At 33.5% G+C, this 20,531-nt stretch overlaps 1 protein-coding gene and 2 pseudogenes across 2 annotated transcripts; 2 read left to right on the plus strand and 1 right to left on the minus strand.

The window, feature by feature from the left end:
• The first annotated feature begins 3,265 nt into the window (after positions 1–3,265).
• Positions 3,266–8,582, plus strand: LOC104778944 (uncharacterized; annotated as a pseudogene).
• A 196-nt stretch (positions 8,583–8,778) lies between these two features.
• Positions 8,779–13,060, minus strand: LOC104778945 (putative LRR receptor-like serine/threonine-protein kinase At1g29720; annotated as a pseudogene). Its single transcript, XR_015594664.1, has 15 exons — positions 13,014–13,060; positions 12,275–12,337; positions 12,105–12,173; positions 11,949–11,999; positions 11,827–11,868; positions 11,648–11,691; positions 11,123–11,508; positions 10,815–11,013; positions 10,665–10,685; positions 10,450–10,584; positions 10,235–10,353; positions 9,940–10,150; positions 9,615–9,846; positions 9,379–9,529; positions 8,779–9,161 (listed from the first exon to the last, which is right to left on the minus strand). The product of XR_015594664.1 is annotated as a putative LRR receptor-like serine/threonine-protein kinase At1g29720 (transcript).
• A 5,607-nt stretch (positions 13,061–18,667) lies between these two features.
• Positions 18,668–19,663, plus strand: LOC147946865 (uncharacterized protein At2g29880-like). The gene is made up of 2 exons (XM_087508919.1): positions 18,668–19,024; positions 19,103–19,663. Exons 1-2 carry the CDS (start codon positions 18,668–18,670, stop codon positions 19,661–19,663), a joined length of 918 nt encoding a protein of 305 aa, XP_087365045.1.
• Positions 19,664–20,531: the final 868 nt, after the last annotated feature.

Consider the following 20,531-nt stretch of genomic DNA (forward strand, 5'->3'; position numbering starts at 1 on the left):
ATTAAAGCCAGCTCTACGCTTTTTGGCAAAGCGTCGGTTGGAGTATCTGGTTTTAAAGACTAAAGAGACTTTTGATACTTTATGCCATAAACAGCAAGCAAATTTGACCAACCCATCACCGCGATGGAGGAGGAGAATGCAGCTTATAAGTGATGGAATTTCTTGGCGGAGTTGTAAGAAAAATACCTTAAACAGAAGTCAAAGTTGCATTGGATGCAAGTGGAGGGCAAGAATAACAAAGCTTTTCATCGAACGGCTACTTTGCGGGCAGCTCTGAATTGTTTTAAGAAGATTTAGTGTCAGGATGGACGAGTGGTTGCAAGGGAGGATGAAATCAAAGTTGAGGCTGAACAACACTTTAGAGAGTTTCTGTAGACTATCCCCATTGGTTTTAAAGGTTCCACAATGGAGGAGTTTGAGCTTTTATTGCCATTTCGCTGCTCATACAGTGGATCAACAAGCATTAACAAGGGAAGTTTCGGGTGAGAAAATATAAAAGGTTCTATTCTCCATGCTGAATAATAAATCATCTGGTCATGATGGATTCACTTTGGAGTTTAATTACAAATCTACTTGGGACATCCTGGGAGCGGAGTTTGTCCTTGCGATTCAATCATTTTTTACAAAGGTTTTCTGCCAAAAGGTATGAACTCCACCATTCTAGCGCTAATCCCTAAAAAGTATCTACGAAGGAGATGAAAGATTATAAACCAATCTCTTGTTGTAATATGTTCTATAAAGTCATCTCGAAGATTATTGCTAACAGACTTGTGAAGGTGCTTTAGATGTTTGTTTCTAGTAATTAGTGTGCTTTTGTGAACGACTGTTTGTTGATAAAGAATGTGTTGTTTGCTACTGAAATCGTTAAAGACTACCATAAGCCTCCATTTCAGGACAGTGTGCTATTAAGATCGACATTTCAAAGGCGTCTGATTCAGTTCAATGGTCTTTTCTCTCTAAGGTCCACTCTGCAATACAGTTTCTGCCGATGTTCATTTACTGGATAATATTATGTGTAACCACAACCTCATTCTCTATGCAAGTCAATTGCGAACTCGCATGTTTTTTCAGAAGCTCTCAGGGATGTTCCCTTTCTCCATATTTGTTTGTAATCAATATGGATGTTCTCTCTAAACTGCTTGACAAAGCGGCAGGTGAGCACTTATTTGGGTAATCATCCTCGGTGTCGAAATCTTGGCCTCACTCATCTCAGCTTTGTGGATGATCTTATGGTTCTCTCATATTGAAAGGCACGGTCTATTGAGGGGAATTATAGCGTTATTAAATCAATTTAGAAAGATATATGGTCTAACAATTAGCATGGAGAAATCTACGCTGTATATGGTAGGGGATATAGTACATCGCTCTGATTCTGCAAATCTCCTTTATGTCACTGGATCTTTGCCGATTCGCTATTTGGGGCTCCCCTTGGTCAGAAAAAGTCTTACAATTGCAGACTATTCACCGTTATTGGAACAGATTTAGAAGCGAATTTTCTCATGGACGGCTCACTATCTCTCCTTTGCTGGTCGGTTGAACCTGATATATTTTGTTCTTTGGAGTGTTTATAAGTTTTAATTGGATGGCTGCTTGTCGCTTGCCTAGTGAGTGTCTTGATGAGTTTAATTCCATGTGTTTTGGGTTTCTTTGGTCGGGGACATATATGAACTCTAGAAAGGCAAAGGTTGCTTTGGAGGTTGTTTGCAAATTTAAAACAGAGGTTGGTCTTAGGTTAAAGGTCACTTCAAGAGGCTAACATAGTTTGTTGTTTAAGACTAATCTGGCGAATAGTTTCTAAAGGTGATTCCCTATGGGTGCAATAGGTTTATATGAATTTGTTGAAGCAAGCTTCTTTAGGTCGCTAAAGAGTACGACTAGTCTGGCACACTTTTTTATGGTTTGATAACTGGTCCAACATGGGTACGCCTCGTTGATGTTGTGGCAGCCAAATGGTCGTTTAACTTTGGGTTCTAATTGTTTTCTCTCAGCTAATTGTATTCAAAAATGTTGTACAAATTGTAAAAACGTTTTATTTTAAAAAATATATAATTTAATATTAGATAAAAAAAATGTGAATAAGATTTTGATCCAACCTAACAACCGTAAGAAAAAATTAAACGAGTGTTACTTTCCCAAATTGATTGATACAATATTACAATATATTTGAGAACGCAGAAAAGTCAAAAAGCAAAATAATATTACAAAATCACGTGAGGAAGACACAAAAGTAAACGCAAAAGAAAGCTTTTAAAATCATGTTCCTAGGAGAAAAAACTAAGGTCTTGAATGATTACAAGTTTTTCAATAGATTTTGGTTTAGTTTTTTTAAAAAAACGAATTTTTTGCCATTCAGGATTTTATAAAATTGGTTTTTAAAAAAAATAAAGAGTCTAGTTTTTTTGCAGATTTTACTCATTTACAAAAAAAAACCAAAAACCATCTTAGTTTTTCTAATTGTTAGTGTTATTCTTTCATTTTTCAATTTATTATTATTTTTTTTTTAAATGTTTTAAACTTTTTAGCAAAAACCAAAAACCAAATCTCTAGAAACCAATAACTAAAATCTAAAAACCAAAAGCTAAAAACTAATTTAAAATTTCTATACATTCAAGGCCTAAAAGTAAACGCATGCAATAGTTAAGTACATTCGTCAGAACCATGGACGGAGGGAATAAAGGAAGAAGGGTCAACGTTTTAGAATTATGTAATATATAGTCTACTTTTGAATCTTCTAAATTTTAAATTTTATGTTTTGAACCCTCTAAATTTTAAAATTGTATTTTGGAGCCCCTTTTTATGATTCACACTTGTGTAACTATCCTCAAAATTTGTGATTTTTTTCTACTTTTTAAATGTGTTTGACACTATTTGATACATGTTTTATAGTTTTTTATTTGTTTTTTGACCCCTACATATTAAACTTATTTTTTGGTTATCTTTTTTCAAAATATGTTATTATTTTATTGATTCTAAAATGTACTGTTTGAATGCGTTACTAGCATATAGAACTGTGTAAATTAAAATATATAAACGCTCTCTTCTCTCTCTTACCTGGTCATTCGACCGTTGTTTTCTTCTTGCCGTTTCTTTTTCGCTGTCTAACGCTGTCGTCCCAATTTCTTGTGGGCTTAAGAACTTCTCTCTCAGATCTAGTTTCTGTGCAGAGCTTTTACCGGAGATTTCAACGTTTTCTGTCCGGTTATTGACATAATCATCGATTGTGTTTCATAAATTGAATCTGTCGACTATGGTTATGGGTTCTGATATGGATTTTCAGCTGGAAAAATGTCTTCAGACGATGTCACTTGAGGAAGAAGAAGAAGTTCCTCTGATCATCTCTGACCATTCTAATTTTAGTTCTTCAGCTAGAAATTTGCGAACTGTTATAGGTTGGTTCTTGAATCTGGATTTTCAAAGGATGTCTAAATGGATTTTAGATATGCCTAGGATGTGGCGTTTGTATGACAGAGTTAGAGGGGTGGCTCTGTCAAGGGATCGTTTTCAATTCATCTTAAGTATGAAGAAGATATGAATGAGGTTCTTAAGACAGGGGTTTGGACGCAAGATGATTGGGGTATGGTCATGGATAAATGGGTTGAAAATCCCCCTCCAGAGTATTTGATGTTTCTTCCGGTATGGATTCGGCTGCGCAACATCCCGGTTAATCACTATACTAAGGATACAATTTCAAGGTTTGCGGAGTATGTGGGTCGCATACTAGATTTTCCATTTGATGTGGAGGAAGCTCAAAGTAAAGACTATGTACGGGTTCGGGTTCTTTTAGATGTATCGAGGAGGTTGAGAAATTCTAAAGGGCTTCAATTACCAAACGGGTCAGTAGTTTCAGTTGGAATTGATTATGAGCGAATCCGTAAAAGATGCTTTCAGTGTCAAAGAATGACTCATGATAAAACTCGCTGCCCTTTCACTACTAAGAATCCTATAACTCCGTTGGGTGAGAATATTGCTGACTCTACTAATGATGCAAGGCATGGAAAAAGTTTAGATCTTCGGTTCAAGATGTTAATTCTTCCGTTGTTCAAACAACAAAGGTCTTAGCTGATGCTATGAAATCACAAGTGTCTCTGCCAATGAAGGAAATTTCAGCAAATCTGTTTATGGAATCGGTTCCAGGTAATTCCCTTTTTGGTTCTCCATATATCTTTCACTCTGGGAGCTTAGAGGCTAGCTCTTCAAAGGTCTTCCCTAAGGAGATTGTTTCTTGCAAAAGGCCTAGATCTTGTCTAAAAAATTCTAAGGATAAAAAGGGTAAAAATTTGAAAATTATTCCAGTTTCCTTAGAGTTTGTTTCGGAAAGGCAAAGGAGTGGTAGTTCTGAGTGAACTACCGTTGGATCAGTAAGGCATATTAAGTTGGAATCCTTGGACAATTCGGCACCTTAAGGAAATGAGAAAATAACATTTTCCTGATATACTGTTCCTTGTGGAGACGAAGAAAAAGGATGATTTTGTGAAAAAAGTGCAAGGTTGGCTTAATAATCTTAAAACAGTGGAGCCTGTGGGATGCAGTGGTGGTCGAGCAATTTTTTGGAAAGAGAGTCTAGCTGTTGACTTTCTTTTTGTGGATAAGAATCTTATAGATATGAAAGTTTCTTCTGGTTTAAAGTCTTGGTTTGTTTCTTGTGTATATGGGAATCAAGTTCGTAAGCTTAGATCCTTAGTTTGGGATACAATTACAAGTATTGGAGTACTAAGAACAGAAGCTTGGTGCATGGTTAGGGACTTCAATGCGATTTTATCTAATGAGGAAAAGTTGGGAATTCTTTTCATACCTTTAGATATCTGGTGAAGAATTGTGATATGTCAGAAATTGGTAGTTCAGGAAATGGTTTTACTTGGGGTGGAGTTAGAAGCAAACAGTGGATTCAATGCAAATTGGATAGAGGCTTTGGTAATCCTGCTTGGTTTTCTATGTTCCTGAATGCTCATCAATGGTTTCTTGAGAAGCTTGGCTATGATCATAAACCTGTCTTGATCAAATTCACTAGTGACAAAGAGTTCTTTAGAGGAAAATTTTGGTTTGTAAAAGATGGGCTGAAGACCCCTCTTTCTTGGAAGTAATTCAAAAAGCATGGAATGAAGATAGTTCTTGTGGTGTAACCTCTTTACTGGCAAGGACTGAAAACTGTAGAAAAACCATTAGTGTTTGTAAGAAAAAGGTTTGGTCTAGTTCAGAGATTAGAATTAGGAAACTAAGAAAGGAATTGACTGCTCAAGATGAATCTAGAAATCCTTGTTTTCAAAGGATTAATGTGATCAAGAGAGAATTAGCAATTGCCTTTAGGGAAGAAGAATTTTTTTGGAGACAGAGAAGCCAAGAGAAATGGCTTCTTGATGGAGAAAGGAATACAAAAAATTTTCAAGCCTCAGTAAAATCTGATAGAGTGAAAAATTCGTTGCCATTTCTTATCGATGAAAATGGGAAAGATCAATGTTCATACAATGAGAAAGGAGAGGTTGCTATTAAATATTTCACGGATCTTTTCATGTCCTCTCAACCAAATCAGATTAAAGAATTGCTGAGAAATTTTCAGCCTCGGGTCACAGAAAGTATGAATAAAGATATCTTTTAAAAAAAATTCAAATTCTGAGATTAGGCAAGCTGCGTTCTCCATTAAAAGTTAAAGTGAACCAGGTCCAGATGGTCTTACTGGTTTTTTCATCAAAAAGTACTGGTCTGTGATAGAAGATCAATTTCTATCTGAGGTGCTCAAGTTTTTTGATATTGGTTGTATGCCGGAGGAATGGAATCATACACATTTGTGTTTAATTCCAAAAATCAAAGCTCCAAACAGAATGTCAGATCTTCCGCCTATAAGTATATGTTCTATGATATGTAAGATAGTTTCAAAAAACTTGGTTAACAGATTGAAGTTGCACTTACCTTCTATTGTCTCCCCAACACAAGCAGCCTTTGTTCCAGAGAGATTGATTTCTGACAATATTTTGATTGCTCATGAAGTAGTCCATAGTCTTCATACTCATCCGGAGATTTCTCAATCTGCTATGATGCTCAAAACTGACATGTCTAAAGCTTATGATAGATTGGAGTGGAATTTTGTATAATACATGCTTCAAGCTCTAGGTTTTCAAGACCGGTGGATTTCTTGGGTAATGGGCTGTGTTACTTCGGTCAGTTTTTCTGTGGTGATTAACGGGCAGGCTTTTGGATATTTTAAACCAGAAAGAGGTATTCGTCAAGGAGACCCTCTCTCTCCGTTTCTCTTTGTGTTATGCACTGAAGCATTGATTCATCTTTTCATCCAAGCTGAATGCAAAGGTAAAATTTATGGTATACAATTTCATCATTTTGGTCCAGCAATAAATCACTTGTTGTTTGCAGATGATAGTCTTTTTATCTGCAAAGCTAATAAAGATCAATGTGCCGAGATGATGAATTGTTTAGAGAATTATGAATCTTTATTTGGTTAAGTAATAAACAAACAGAGATCAACCATCACCTTTGGGTCTAAAACCGATAAAAGCTTATTGGGTTGGATTAAGTTGAAGATAGGCATTGAGTTGGAAGGAGGAACTGGAGAATACTTGGGTCTTCCAGAGTGTTTAAGCGGATCGAAGCAACAACTTTTAGGTTCTATAAAGGATAGGTTACAGTCTAAATTGACAGGATGGTATGCCAAAAATCTATCTTAGGGAGGGAAAGATATATTACTGAAGTATGTTGCTATGGCCTTACCAGTATATGCGATGTCTTGTTTTAAGCTTCCTAAAGGAACGATTCGAAAACTGATTTCGGTGATGATGGAATATTGGTGGAATAATACTCAATATCATAATAAGATCCACTGGTTAAGTTATGATAAGCTAACTCTTCTGAAGGCAATAGGAGGTTTTGGTTTTAAAGACTTGGAAATCTTCAATCAGGCTCTTTTGGCAAAACAAGCATGGATACTTCTACATGATCAGGATTACCTTTTCTCAAGATTTTTTTAAAAGCAGATATTTTGTTAGTTCTTCTTACTTATCAGCTACAATGGGTAGACTCCCTTCTTATGCATGGAGAAGTTTGCAGTTTGGCAAAATTTTGCTTACTAAGGGACTTAAACGCATCATTTGAAATGGGGACAATACTCTTGTATGGATAGATAATTGGTTATATGAAGGTAGCCCAAGAAGACATGTGGGTAACCATTCCCTGATGAATATAAATCTCAAAGTGGCTGATCTTTTTAATCCGGTTACTGGTGTATGGGATGATAATTTATTAAGGTCCTTGTTTAACCATTCTGAAGTTAGCATCATCAAAGATATAAAGCCTATGATTGGTTATCCTCATACATATTGTTGGGGAAAAACAAAAACTGGTGTTTACTCTGCTAAATAAGGTTATGAATTGATGTTTAGAAAGGTGAATAAAGTCAGATTAGCAGAAGAGGAAGCATATCCGTCTAGAAATCCAGTTTTTCAAGATTGTTGGAAAGTGGAAACTGTCCCTAAAATTAAAGTCTTTCTTTGGAAAGCTCTCAAAGGTGCTCTAGCTGTCAGTGAAAGACTGAGATCAAGAGGAATTAGAGTTTTTGATGGCTGTTTGTTTTATGATGAGGAATGTGAATCAATAAATCACATTATGTTCCTTTGCCCTTTTGCAAGACAGGTATGGGCTTTAGCTAATATACCATCTCCCATTTTGGGGTTTGGTGACTCAATTTTTCAAAATATGCATTATCTCTTCAGCTTGAAGAATTTTGTGTCCCCTCTTAAAGAGCTTGAGTCAGTTTTTGCTTGGATCCTGTGGCATTTGTGGAAGAATAGGAATTCAATGCTCTTTGATGGATATCATTTGGCTCCTAATTTATTAGTTCACAAAGTTGGGGATGCGTCCAAAGATTGGACTTTAGCTCAGTTGTTAAATTTGAAAGCCAACAAGACTTCACTTTCTCAGACAGCATCGTGGCAACCGCCTTTTAGAAATGAAGTTAAATGCAATATAGGTTTCTCATGGTGTAGAAGATTGGCTCTTTCTGGTGCCTCTTGGGTTGTAAGAGACTTTTATGGGAATGTTCTCTATCACAGTAGAAGATCTTTTGCTCGAGTCAGGTATGTTTTTGAAGCTAAGATAAAGAGTTGGGAATGGGCAATGGAAAGTCTGAGTAGTTTGCATTTGGATAATGTTACTTTTGCTGCAAATTTATTTATTTTAAAATATTTAGAAATTATTTTTAATTATATTTTGACCTCATAAAAAATATTTATGGATCAGCCACTGGTTCGAACTTAGAAGTGTACCTTCTGGAAATCAATGTCAAGTTTTTATGTTTATAAAGAATTTCAAGTGTTTGTGTTGATATAAAAATAAAATTAAAAGAAGAATTAAAGTATATTTTTGAACATATTGATCAAAATAAAACCCTGACCATTTGCAGCCAGAACGATGGAACCCTAATTTCACACTTCTTTTGAGCCCATTGTAGCCAACAACGAAAAGGGTATAACGTAATTGACACGATATAATCACACGATGACTTGAAGAGCAAGTCACCACCGTACAACTGATATAATATGATCTCTTTTATCTTACTCTTTTCATCTAGCATCTGGTGATCTGCACAACTTCCGAAATGTGTTGGCCTTCATGTCAAAGACTTATTGGAAAATAAAAGTGAAACCTCGGGTGGGGGTTATGGTACATATTTAACGTTAGCGAAATTATGTAATGAAGCAGAGGCTTTAGAAGAAGCAACGGCTCTTCATGAATGCATGTAAACAGGTTTTAATATTACAGTGACTATGGAGAACACTATGATGTGGAGTTCTGGATAATGGATTCTGGGTATAACGGGTAGAGATCATAACCAGAAACAGATGATTTCCTTGTCCTTGTTATTTGATCGGTCATACCAGACGTGCTGGAGCTACCATCTGTATCAATGTTCTTCAGCTTTGAGCACCAGTTTTGTCCATATAAACCAGGATCTGACATAACCGGTGTTATCTCCATCACTCCCTCGAGCATTCGCACGACCTCTAACATTGTTGGTCTCAATGTCTCAATGAAGGAGATAAATTTGTGCAAACAAGAGCCATATTTATCATCCTCACGGCTTCTTTTCTGTTGAAATTACGTTCCAGCTTTGGATCTACAATCTCCAATATGTCCCCTTTCTGTTGCAGCGTCAGCGCCTGAGATTAAATGTAAAAATATTATAATACCAAGAGACAATAGCTCAACTGATAAAAGATATCTGCAAAAGCCTATAGGTAGCTGGTTCCAGTAGCGCTTGGGACGAGACCATATAAAAGCATGAGAGGATGTACGCTTCAGCCCAAAAGCTCTTAATATTTTCAAAAAAAAAAGTATATAGGGGGCTAATGAGAAAGAAACTCCATGTTTAATTACCCAATCGATAAGCGAGACGTTTTCAGATATTCCCTTGTGTTTTGTATTACTCTTGCCACTAACAATTTCCATTGCCACAACCCCGAAGCTGTACACGTCTGCTTTCTCTGTTAATTGGCCCCATAATACATATTCTGGAGCCATATATCCCCTGTGCATTATAAGAGAAACAAAGACTATGTTATTTAAGTTTGCCACAATGTGGTTTTAAAATGTAATACAATTATTACACTTACATGGTTCCTGCAACTTTGGTGCTAATGTGAGTGTGGTCTTCTTCATGGAGCCTAGCTAATCCAAAGTCAGATATCTTTGCATTGAGGTCGGCATCAAGAAGAACGTTACTGGTTTTTATGTCACGGTGAACCATCCTGATCAACGATCCTTCGTGAAGGAATTCAAGCCCTCTTGCTATTCCAACACATATGTTTTGTCTTGCTGGCCAGTCCAATTTCAGAGAGTTCTTTCCTGGCAATGGATGTAAACCAAAGAGAAATAGTATCACTTAACACTTGAATTAAACTCAAAATATAACATAAAGGCTGAATGATTTTAAATTACCACACAACACAAGAGCAAGGGAGTTGTTTTCCATGTACTCATACACGAGCATCAATTGATTCTTCTCGACACAGCAACCATAAAGCTTGACAAGGTTTGGATGGTTCAGACCTGAGATCATTCCTATCTCATTCACAAACTCGCGGTTTCCTTGGCTTGACTTGGAAGAAAGCTGCTTGACTGCTATAATAGTCCCATCCGACAGTTTCCCCTGCATTAAGTGTCTCATATCAGAAACCCAAAACATCTCAGGTATCTATATCTAAGAAGAACTTGGCATATTTTTCAGTACTACTTTGAATACGGATCCGAAACCTCCTTCTCCAAGTTTGTTAGCTTGATCAAAATTGTTTGTCGCAGCTTGCAGTTGTCTCCAAGTAAAGCAAACCGTTTGCAGACCCTGGGATCTCATTTCTATATGATCAGGTCCACACAAGAGAAATTCATCAGTAAATGCTATGAGCATATATACATGAGGAATGGATTCATATACGCTGTTAACTTCAATACCTCTTTCTCTCATGTTCTTGCCTGCTCTGTATATTTTCAGAGCATATAATCCCATAGCCAAGATAATAATTGTCACCAAGGCACCCGTTATTCCGAAATATAGTAGATATTTTGTGTGATGTTTTGTTTTCTCCGCTGCAAATGAGACACCTCAAGTTTAAGTTTAAATATATATAGCAACTACAGAAACTTATCTTTATAAATGTAATATAGACCTCCACAGTGTAGCTCCTGACCTGTAAGTATTAAAAGAAATATTATGATTGGAAGTATTAATCTGAAATAATAGACAGTGGAGAGCAAACCAACTGCCTATAATTACTTTGGATAGAGTTGGGGTACTCAAGCCAGTTGAGGGTACTTACTGTGACACAAGGAGATTGCAGAGATCAGGGGACCATAATATCCTCTGTTTGGAATGTGGGTTGTCCCTTTCCCCGCCCAATACAACCGAATCTCTAACATATGATCCGTCACATTAACATCTTTCACTTCTTTCACAACAGGCTTCAGGGTCCCATTAGTTTCCTCATTAATGTTAAAATCCTTCACAAACAAGATTCCCTAAGTGGGGAGGCAAAGGACAAAAATAAAAGATACTTCAGTTTTCCATGGAATTTATTTTCAAGGATGATTAATGAAAACTTTATTAAGTGAAATAGTGACGCTTCACCTGAACATAGATATCAAATATGCGCCTACCGAGACGACTGTATGGTTCCTCGTTTGAAAACTGAATCTCCATAAAATGAAGATTCACATTGTATGCTCCATTTTCTAAGCAAAACGCATAATAAACTAGAGAAAGAGCAGATCTACGTGCGGTCTTATAAATATCAGGAAAATCTCCAGATGATTTTAAACTAGTTGAAATGACGTATGCGTCATTATCGCTTCCATCATCGGTAAAGTGACCCGTGTTACTGATTCCCCAGTTTTCGAAGTGTTGATTTGTTGCGGCATTGGTTTCGCTGTTGTCAGCTTGATAAGTGATTTTACCAAATGAGTTTGTATTAGTTAAAGTTTCTCCACCACAATTTATATGTAGTGATCGCTGATCTACAATCCATAAAGAAAATCACAATCAACATAATTAAGAAAAATTAAGGTGTTTAATATTTCTGAAAGTTACGGAAGAAATTAACGTAGTAACTAGATAGTAGAAGTAACAATAAGTTAATACATGTATTGTACACACATTTCCTACAGTTGATTGGACCAGCGCATGGAAGAAGCCCAACTCTGTATAATAAGACGATCATAGTAATTACACATGTAATCAGCACACCAACTCTATTGCCCTATTGGAAAGCAATAATTTTACGAAGTTAAATTCATTATTGTTTAAAGATATATAAGGCAGAAGACTCTACTTACAAACTAGTTTTCAAATATGAGCTCCGGTATGTGTTAATGTTACTGAATCAACAAAAAACTTCATCATGAGCAGGTTACTATATATAGAAGATGTATCCTATCTACCAAGATTGTGTTCATACCTTTTTTCCTGACAGGTTGAAGACCATAAAAAATTGTTGTAAGAAAGATCACTATTAAAATTCACCAAATATAAAAAATCAAGAAGAAGATTAGTTTGCATGCATGACGAAAAATTACCAAAAGCCGTACAAAAAAAGAAAAATCCAAACACGTACATATTAGATTTGCTTTTAAGGAAAACACCGGATTCAATTTTTCCAGAAAGCATGTTGCCTATCAAATAGCTGAAAGAACAATTTGAACCAATATTGAGCGGTATTCACATAATTAAAAGGTCGTCATCACTTTAAAATACTCAATCCTGGAATGCAGTGTCAGTACTTACCTATATTTGGGTGTTCTTTGTATTGCGTGGACTTCACCAGTCAACTTGTTAAACGATAAATCACTACAACAAACAATTTGTAAATATTATTTGGTACAAAACGTAATTGTACCAGATATTCTATTTGTTTGCATAAGAAAACAGAGTAAATCTTTTAAAAGATCATTTCTTATTTGCATACAGCTCTTAGTAAAATTTTCATGCATGTGCTTACTTATGACACTGACAATCTTTAATTTCACTCAGTCCAAACTCCAAACATATAAATTAAATGTTGTTATGACTATACATATCTAGACATAGGCAAAGTTCCTTACTACGTATACATATTGAACAAGCTAGTTTGCCATATTCCAGTGAGGAAAATTATTCCGCCTGTAACCTAGCCTATGGGACACTATTTTGATATATATAAAAATTCTGCAAATATACACACATAAAGATTCTTTATCAGGTTTAAACATATCTTGTCATACTTGGATCCGCTCTCACAAAATGTTACTATTTCTTTCTCTCTAGAATTTACACATAAAACTCATATAGCCTACTAAATTCAAACACAAGAATTTACACATACGCAATATCTTAGGCAGATAGATGTGGAACACATTATACAACCGAGTTCAGATAAGTTTAAAATTTACAAAGTCTTGCCACATATCATTAAAAAAGAAAAAAATATATATAACTTATAGAACATTTAGGTTTGGCATATTCCAGATGGAAGAAGGAATTGGACCCGACAATCCCACAGTCCTCAAAATCCTGGAACAAGTGTGGAGACATTAGTTTGAACTTTTCTAATACTAGGATGACAAGAAACAATAATTAAGCTTCAGTGGAAAATGGATACAAGGTTTTGATGGATTTGCTGGATATATTTGGAAAGGAGTTTATCCCAGTTGTATCACTAATAGTCCTGCATGAAAAAAATCATTCATACGTTTAAAAACTATCGTCCTCATTTTAATGGCCCTTTGGTAATCTATTGAAGGTAGTGAACTACAGTATAGCAAGACTTTCTAGGCTGACCACTCCATCGGGGATAGGTCCTCTCAGTCCACTTGCATAAAGATGTCTGTTAATTAAAACCAACATATGTTAGATGGTAGGAAGAAATAAACTAAAAGAAAATTTATTGTTAGTGATGGAAGAGAAACTAACAGCTTTTTAAGCCGAGACCAATTGCCAATATATCCTGGGATGATTCCAGTAAGGTTATTGTCAAATATCACACTGCAAAATGAAAACAAACCACTAATTTAATTTAGAACTTCGGAAAACTAATTTTCTTGAACTGGCTTATAGGTGTTACGTACTATCATTCCACACACTTAAGTAAGCGTGTTTTGAAAGTAACAGATTAATTTGCTACCAAACGACACATACTACGAAGTAACCATGCATGCATAAAGTGAAGGAAAAGGCTTAGCACATTTTAACTTACATCTAAATCTTTTTTTTTATTAACTATATTTGAACTTATAATATCTATATGTTGATTTTTCCATCAGATTTTGATGATTTTAAAATAAGATATGTGAGGAAAAAAATATGTTAAACGGCAAGGGTCTCCATAACTTAGATTTAGTCTCTTTATGCCAAGTCTGGTAGCTATCTCCTCAAGTGCGATCACTGCAAAAATTACTAGTATCTTATATAATATAAGAAGGTTTGTACTAACAATTGGCGCTTTATATTTGTGACACATGTCTTTTTCACTAATCTTAAATTAAATATTTTTATATATACTAGGTTTTGATGAAAACTATAGATGATTGATGACAGTAGTAAAATACTTATAAAACATTTAAATTAGTATTAAGGAAAAAGTTAAATTTCAGATACACAATTTTTTGAAATATAAAAATCAGTTGTGTTATAAAATCAAATCTGATAAAAAAAATCATGAATTTAACTCGACATCCAAGCAAGGCGAATTAAACTGATGACCTCACATATCCTAAACCATTTCTTTGACCACCAGAAAAACAAAACAATTTTATCATCATGAATTTAACTCGTTTTCATATTTAATTGATCGCTACCACCTATGTTTTCGTGTTTTTTATTCAATGTTTTCTTATTCTTCATATTCTTTCTTGTCATTTCTATTGTCAAATTTTGTGGTAATCGTCAGTCATCATTATTTTTACCATCTGGTTCTTCGCTATACTCTTTTTGTTCTTCTCCTCGTCAACTTCTTCACATTCTTCCACTAAAAAATCATTTTTTAGACTACTACACAACTTATTAATCCATCAAACTCCAAGAACAAAATGATTTCTTTTCTCATAAAAATAAAAAATAAAATAAATTTGAACCTTTAAAAAGTTTCAATATTTATAATATTTTAAAATTTTAAAATAATAATATTTAAAAACTATTAAAAGCTAAGAACTTTAAAAAGTATCAATATTTATAATATTTAAAAAATTTATAGTTTTTTGAAACTTTTTAAAGTTTTAATTTGATCAAATAAAAAACTGGATCAAACCGAATAAAACTTATAAACTTGGACGTCTGATAAATCAAGTTTTCCTACTCATTCGTTGTTGGAAGCATATTAATCTTATTTATACTGGTTCTGAATCATTGTCTAAAAAATTTCTAGCCGATGTGGGATATTGTATATAGTTCTTTTATTTCCATAAATTTAAAATTTTCCATTTTCTAAAAAATTCTGGAAATTTAAAAAATGTTAATGAATGACATGTCAAATCCTTATAGGTTGTTTAACAATTCTTAATATAGAAAATTCTGGAGATTTTTAAAAATGTTAATTAGTGAGGTGCCTAATCACTATTGGTGATTTTAAAGCTTAGGTGGACGCCTTAAGGAGCTAATAGCTTCTACTTTTTATCAGTATAGATTTCATTTTATTTATATTTTATATGGTGTATAGTTTGCTTTAAAAAAACAAACACGTTGTTACAAAAATATATTTCTTCCAACTTTTAGTTTTAACATATAATATATTTCATAATGAAACCATATACCATAATATAACAAAAAAAATAAAACTACTGATCAAACCAATTAAAACAAAAACAAAAAGTTTTTATACTTTCAAAGTCAAAATTGAAACCAAGTTAATTTATGATAGACTAATTTAAAAATATATCAGTATATTGTATCCACATTAAACCAAGTTTATAATTTAACCAAGTTTTCACATTGTACTCAATAATCATATATATTGCATTAAAGACAAAACTCGGATAAAATTAAATTGTATTTAATATTATATAAGTTACCGTTTGAATATCGTTAAAATATCTGCACTAAAAGAAAATAAAAATAACATAATGGTATCATAACATAATCTTTAGTTTTGACATATAATATATTTCCTCATGAAAGCATATACCATATATTCAATAATAAAACTACTGACCAAACCAATTAAAACAAAAAAAAGTTTTTATACTTTAATGTTAAAATAAAAATTGAAGCCAATGACTTTATGACAAACTAATTTAAAAATATAAAATATGTTATTATATATTTAAAAAATCACATTGTACTCAATAATCATTTATATTGTATTAAAGACAAAACTTAGATAAAATTAAATTTTATTTAATATTCAATAAGTTACAGTTTGACTGTCTTTAAAACGTATGTACTAAAAGAAAATACAAATAACATAATTGCTTAATCACCCCATGAAATAATAGAAAACAATAGTTACACAAAATAATTTAATGTTAATAATACTATTTATTTTAAAATGATTAGAAAATAGAGATAATATATCAAAATTAAAAAACATTAAATTTGACACACTTTTATTTTCAAGAACCATATACACAAAGGCCCTATATATAAAGGAACACATATTAAACATTTTAACAATAAATTTTTCATATTAAAAAGATGCATTTCATAAATAGATTTCTATATTTAAGATATATCATAATTAATAAAAATAAAAATAAATATATCTCGCGCATCGCACGAGCCTATTTCTAGTATAATACATATGGAAAAGTATGGATGTTGTTAATCTTTTGAGTTAATACATTCATCTGGATGTAAAGCTGGTGAAGTGGATGTTGTTTGAGTCGCGAAGAAGCTTGTGATGATGCTGAATAACATAAAAAGAGTCGAGAAAACAAACCACATTGTCGATTATACACCTGTTTTTTTTTTTGGCACCGTGAATTTATTTGGTTAGTCCCATTATTACCATCAATCAGTGCTGCGGGCAAAAAAAAAAAGAGATTCAATCAATAATAAAAAGCTTATCTATAATTTTTTTTTTTTAAGGTCGTCTTGGTCGTCTTGGTGTCTTGGTCTTCTTATCTATTATTTTTCTTTTTAAGGTCTTCTCACTCTTCTTGGTCGTCGCCCAGCTACAATGACCAAAAAATTATAATGGTGATGTGAACACTTGATTTTTAATTTAATGTCTCCTTTTCTGTGACCCGGCCGTTTAAGGGTGAGTTGTAAAAGTAGTACATTTTGAGAAAATATTGTGTTTTATAGCACTTTTACTATTTGCAATTAGAGAAAAGGTCTAACCTCCATGGAATCAGGATGCGTAGAAGCCGGTTTATTTTATGAAAAATATTAGAATCGGGTACGCTTTGAAAGCATATAATATATATATATAGTTAATAATAATGATATATAGTCTAAAACATATAATTTTATGTATGTAAATTACTATGTACAAGATTAGAATCAAAATTCTAATAGAAAAAGGTCTTACGATTAAAAAAAATAAGTTTAAAGGTTATACTTTTTTTTAAAAAATAATGTAAGTTAGTATGAGAATTAGTTGTTTAAAAATAATTGTATTTTTGATATAAAAAAACCCAAAACAAGAAACGTAAAAGGAAAAAAAAAAGTAAATTAGTAAAAAAAAAAAAATGGGCCTCGCTTGAGCCTAAGAAGAAATAAAAGACTAAACAAATCTGAAGGCACGTGGACGAAGAATAAGGGGGTGGTATTGGACGGGAGAATGTGAAAGAATTTATTAGACATTTGAATTCCAGTGTTATTGGACTAAACATTTTATCAAGTCTTTTAAATTCATCTGTTATTGGATTAAGTACTTTTAAGTAGTCTTTTAAATTACTTTAGAATCTAGTGTTATTCAAGTCGTTAACTTTTCATTGCTATTAAATTCTGGTGTTATTGGATGTTATGTATTTTATAATAGCAACTTGATTTAACTAGAATGTTAAAGAATTGTTAGTGCAAATTATGAAGAAAAAAGTCTGACCTTTTAACGTAGGATTTGGATAATACTTTACACGTAAAATAAAAAATGGCCAGAAAACAGACTTCTTCAAGAGTAAAGAGAGAAGCGTAGACTCCTTGGTAGCATTAACCGGCCGCTTTGAATTTCTTCACAGTAATACCATTATTGCCATTGACATTCCCATCACCCATCTGTCTCTTTGCAACCTTTGCTCTCATGTATCAGCCATCTTTGCGACCTTTGCTCCTGTATCAGCCACCACAGCAGTGTCGTTCTCGCTCTTATTTGAGACACCTTTCATCTCTCTCAGCTTTGCTTTCTTCTCTCTCAGCTTTGCTTTCTCCTTCTCCATCTTCTCCCTCAACGAGCTCACTTCCTCTTTTGTACCGTTGCGTACAGAGCATACTATTGGACCATGTTAGAAGACCTTTCCTTTATCGCTTAGAGTTACCATTGTATAGCACGTATGTAATATTCTCGTAGGGCAACATATCCCTCTATGTATATATATCGTTTGGTGATGAATGAGGAAGATATACAATTCTCTGCAGAACCTTTGACATAGTATCAGAGCAGAAACATTAAAAAAAAACAGAGGAAGAAGGAAAAGAAGAAGAAAGACGAAGACAATTGAGAGATGATGACGACAACACCAAGTGCTCGTATGACGGAAGAAGCATCTCTCTCACCACTTTACCTTCATCCTTTGGATGGTCCCGGAAACTTCACCGTCCAACTTACCACTTTACCTCCATCCTCCATCCTCCATCCTTTGACACATACGTCTTTTAAACATCGAGATATTGAAAATGAGACTATTATTGTCAAATGAGAGACGTTATTAGTGTTTGTTTTAATTCAGATTGTGATTTGGTAAAAGTGTTATTGACTAAATATTCTTTATGGATATTCTACATTTTCAAATTTTAAATTAACATACACTCTTATCAATCATATATCATAAAATCCCTAAAAAGTAGTATTTGTTACACTTACTTCTCCTATATAATATTGGAGATCCTTTCACTTCTCAAAAGCAAAACAAACCATCTCACGAAAACAATTTGAAGTCATCTTTCGTAAGTTCTCTGTTTTAATTTTATATAGTTACTTACACTCCCATGTTTATTCATTTCTTTATGTTTTTTTTTGTTTTTGTTTTTTTGCTTTTTCTCTTTAGAATGGATACCGGAGAAGGGTCGCACACAAAAACAAAAACCAAGAAAAATTCATATAATTCTTGGACATATGAAGAGTGTCAAGAGTTGCAGGCTACATTAGTTGAAGCTATCAAACGGGGGTGGCGTGACAAAAACGGTTCGATAAGTAAAGCTACGGTAGAGACAAAGATACTACCAATGCTAAATAAAAAGCTTAAATGCAATAAGACTTACACGAATTACTTAAGTCGAATGAAGACTTTAAGAAGGGAATATAATGTGTATTCTGAACTCTTACGCTTTAGCTCTGGTTTTGGATGGGATCCCATCAGAAAACAATTTACAGCTCCAGATGATGTGTGGGCAGCCTACTTGTTGGTAACTCTAACTTTCCCAAATTTAAATATATTTTAATCACGATTGATAAATAATAATTAATGTATGATGTTTTTTCAGGGGCATCCAAGGCATGAAAACCTGAGGACCAACACTTTTGAAGATTTTGAGGATTTACAATTGATTTTTGAAACTGTTATAGCAAAGGGAATCAACACGTTTGGACTTGGTAGTGATTCAAATGCTGAAACTTTTGAAGACGAAGATGATGATCTTCAAGCAAGAGATGATTTGGGGGATGACGACGAGGTGGATGAAGTCTCTGTTAAACCAAAGTTACCTACTAGGAAAAGAGCTAAAACCAGTCGTAATGGAGATCCATTAGATTCAACTAATAATCATGGTGAGTCTTCAGAGAAGGTATTAACTGAAATGGTTGGAGTTAGCACTCAGATTATAAGTCTGATTCAACAAAGAGAAGAAAGACAACAAAGAGAAGTTGAGCTTAGAGAAATTCAGAAAAAAAAGAATAATGTTTGGGATGCTGTCAAAGAGATTCCTGATTTGGAAGATCATGTCCGCTATGATGCAGTAACCAAAATCCATACGTTGAAAATGAAAGACGTATTTGTGAGCATGTCTGTCGAAGACCGCTTGGGCTGGATTCTCCGTAATACTTAGCGTATTATTTTTTTATTTTCTGTTGAATCGAATAAAACAATAGCTAAGTTTAAAATAATTATTCTAATAGTAGTTTTCTTTTATTTTAAATTCTCACTTTTCAATGTTGCTTTTTTCCTTAAAAATCAGAATAATAAGTGCTTAGTTTTGAAGTTTAAATGATCATAATAATAATAATAACATGTGTTTTTGTTCACCTCTGGATCACATACGCTTTACACGAGCTAAACAATTCGTGCATCAAAAGACAAATTCGTTGACAACTGTTATTATTTACAAGCTTACACGAATCAAATAATGCAAATATCTATACATGGTCGAATGTGTGATTCCTTTAAAGCATATATATATGTGAAAGAGAACACGTAAATGAATCCTTGCTAAGTCAATGATACCAAAAGAAAAGTCCCCAAAATTAGGGAAACAATACACGTGTATTAAGATTTAAACAAACTTTCAAATTCAAAATATATAACATATGATTTTTTCCAACTATATCTCATAAGAATCCCTACATATTAGTCTTATTAAGATTTAAAATTTCAGCACTTATATATATAACTTTTCTTTTCTGTTTCTAGATCAGTCGACTAACATTTATATTTTCAAAACAAATAGAAGAAAAGAAGCCCACATCAACCAAAAGCTGTTCGTAAGCTGTTTCAAGAGGTATATATTTGTTCTTCTGAATCGTTACTAGTTCTTGTTGTTATTGTCACTGCACCCAGTTGTGCTGAAGATATATTTGTATTATATGGGAGACATGGTCATAATTACTAATTTGTTTTAATAGGTTACTTTTTTTGATGGATCTAAATGACCATGAAGAGGAAGAGGACACAAGAGTGCATGAAGACGATGATTTTGA

This window comes from Camelina sativa, chromosome 3 (genome assembly GCF_030686135.1).
Source record: "Camelina sativa cultivar CO46 ecotype springtype chromosome 3, ASM3068613v1".
Lineage (NCBI taxonomy): Eukaryota > Viridiplantae > Streptophyta > Magnoliopsida > Brassicales > Brassicaceae > Camelina > Camelina sativa.

What these genes read in the sequence shown, in the direction of transcription:
- LOC147946865 (XM_087508919.1), top strand. Translation starts at nt 18,668, where the DNA reads ATGGATACCGGAGAAGGGTCGCACACAAAAACAAAAACCAAGAAAAAT. An exon ending in TGTGGGCAGCCTACTTGTTG is followed by an intron (nt 19,025 to 19,102) that starts GTAACTCTAACT and finishes ATGTTTTTTCAG; the next exon opens with GGGCATCCAAGGCATGAAAA.